Source organism: Squalius cephalus (assembly GCF_949319135.1).
Source record: "Squalius cephalus genome assembly, chromosome: 25".
NCBI classification, from domain to species: domain Eukaryota; kingdom Metazoa; phylum Chordata; class Actinopteri; order Cypriniformes; family Leuciscidae; genus Squalius; species Squalius cephalus.
In genome coordinates this window covers 30,351,936-30,354,435 of record NC_137146.1, presented here as the reverse complement: position 1 = coordinate 30,354,435, position 2,500 = coordinate 30,351,936, and the positions used below count along the sequence as shown (strand labels likewise).

The 2,500-nt window shown below is 38.9% G+C and overlaps 1 protein-coding gene across 1 annotated transcript in view; it reads left to right on the top strand.

The window, feature by feature from the left end:
* Nucleotides 1-1,396: 1,396 nt before the first annotated feature.
* Nucleotides 1,397-2,500, top strand: part of tgfbr1b (transforming growth factor, beta receptor 1 b) — a 69,102-nt gene continuing 67,998 nt past the window's right edge. The window contains exon 1 of the mRNA XM_079863173.1: nucleotides 1,397-1,638. Within this exon, the coding sequence (XP_079719299.1) occupies nucleotides 1,422-1,638 (217 nt within the window). The 5' untranslated portion in view covers nucleotides 1,397-1,421. The remainder of the gene's footprint in view (nucleotides 1,639-2,500) is intronic.

The following is a 2,500-nucleotide window of genomic DNA, read 5'->3' as shown; positions in this document are numbered from 1 at the left end:
AGACAGACAGACAGACAGACAGACAGACAGACAGATAGATAGATAGATAGATAGACACTACAGAGTGTTACGATGAAGTGAATCAGTGTTGAAGTTAATGAGATCATTAAGTGAAGGATGAGCATTAGTGATGAACGCCTGCTGTTAACAAGCAGAATCACTGAAGGAAAGACGAACAACAACAACAGAAGAAGAGACACAACTATACACCGACTTCCAGCACTATTACACTTATTACACATTATTACACTTATTACACATTATTACACATTATTACACTTATTACACATTATTACACATTATTACACTTATTACTTTACTTTGTTTCTGTCATTCATCTCCACAAGTTCTAACTGAGAATGAACCGAGGTTTAGATGTTGATGTTTAACGGAATGTTTCGTTTTGAAGTCTTTAGTTGGGCTCTTAATGTTTTAACTTTAGTTTTTCTTTGGCCGCTGCATCTTTGTGTTTGTAAGGCAGATTTGTTAACGAAACTATGATCAGGTTATGATGATTAAGTTCTGATAATGACGTAATCATCATGTAATGACCCGATTCACTGATCTCCGAGTCTGAAAATATTACATTTGATCCCTTTAATTCTGTGATTGTGGTTACAGTCTTGATTCATTGTTGCTTTAAGGCTTTGTTTACCTGATTAGGTATGATTAATTGAATTAAATTATGAATTAAATAATAATTTTGCAGTAGTAACAATAACAGAATACATGGCAGAAATCGGTGGTTACCATTCATGTTATGAACCATGGTAAATTTCCAGTTACTTTAGTATTACAGACTGAAGCCATGGTTAATTGTAATCAAACATACATTTAAAAATACATGTCACCATTCATAAAAAATTAAATAATAATAATAATAAATAAAAAGCTTTGATAGACTGTATACCTTGACTTCCATATTCATAGTATTACATGATTACCCCAACACTGAAAACATGATAACCTCTACATTAACTGGTTAACATTGTTCAGTCAACCTAAAGAAATTAATTCATACCAACACAATTCATTTTTATGGGTTAAATAAAGTATAAGCAGCCGGTTACCATTTTTTTTACAGTATGCTAGACAGACAGATATATATATAGACTAAAAACTTAATGGATGTCGTGAGTTTGACTCTCAGTCAGAGATTATAATTCCAGATGATATCAGGAAAATCAGATTTATAATATTGTTTTCGTGCATGCAGAAGAGCATCGCCAGAACAGATCAGACAGAAAGAGCTGTGGAATGTGTTCTTATGCAACCAGACCAGACAGAGAGAGAGAGAGAGAGAGAGAGAGAGAGAGAGAGAGAGAGAGAGAGAGAGAGAGAGAGAGAGAGAGAGAGAGAGAGACACACACACACACACACACACACTTCAGGGCGGGATCGGTGTCGGTTCGTCCCAGCCAATGATCAGACGTGTTTCTCTTCCCCCTTTCCCCCTGTTTCTCCCAGTCCTCCGGCAGCTCAGTCTGCCTCAACGCCTCGAGTCTCGCAGAAGAAGAGTGAGGATGAGGAGGATGATGATGATGATGAGGAGGAGGATGAGGATGATGATGGATGCAGTGCCGTGTCGTCTGGTGTTTTTCGCCCTGCTCTTCGGAGCCCGGCTCCCGCACACAGAAGGTAGGAGCTCGGGGAACGAGGGCTCTGGTTCTGGGCATCGGAGGGTCGCTCTTTGTTTGCAAGCAACTGCAACCCGAAGAGAGCGTGTGTGTGTGCGCGCGCGTATGTGTGTGTGTGTGTCTGTGTTTCTGCAAAGATGGCGCAGGTCAGAGAGAGAGAGAGAGAGAGAGAGATGCTGACTGCCAGTAGAAGCTCTTTTATTTCTTCGCGACTGAGAAGAAAAGGAGAGAAAGCGCAGAAAAGTCCATCATATCACACACACCTGGTCGCGTTATGAACTCGTTCACAGCGCGTGTGTTCAGATGAGTGACGTGTGATCAATGCGAGAGATGTTTTCATTCCAGTCTGATTACAGGCTGATTGTGTTATAGTTATCACTCTTTAAGATCACAGACCGTGGACAAAAAACACACACACACACGCTCACGTCTCATCTGCCTCGAGGTGTTGTATTTTCAGTCGAAACAGTCTTACCTATCGATTAAACGCATTTTATAAATACATTATGTAGTTGAAGTGTGACGTAGAATATCATAATTATCAGTTTGTTGTTCACGCTAGTCGAAACTTATTTTGGTCGATAATAACCGTCAGTCTGAAAGACAACTCCCTTTTTATTTACTGTATACCCAATAAAAGATTGTTTTCCGTAGTTACTAAATTTAAATGCATTGATACAACTTAAAAAACAAAGCATATTTACTGCCGGATTCGCTAACAGCTGGATTGGGCTAACTATCCAGATAGCTCTAAATGCTGGTAGCGCTTTTAAAGTAAAAAAAATGGTCATCTTTTGTCTCAGAATGTAACTTCAATGTATTTTGTTACACGTTTGGTGTATTTAAAACGTTTCAATGTGTTC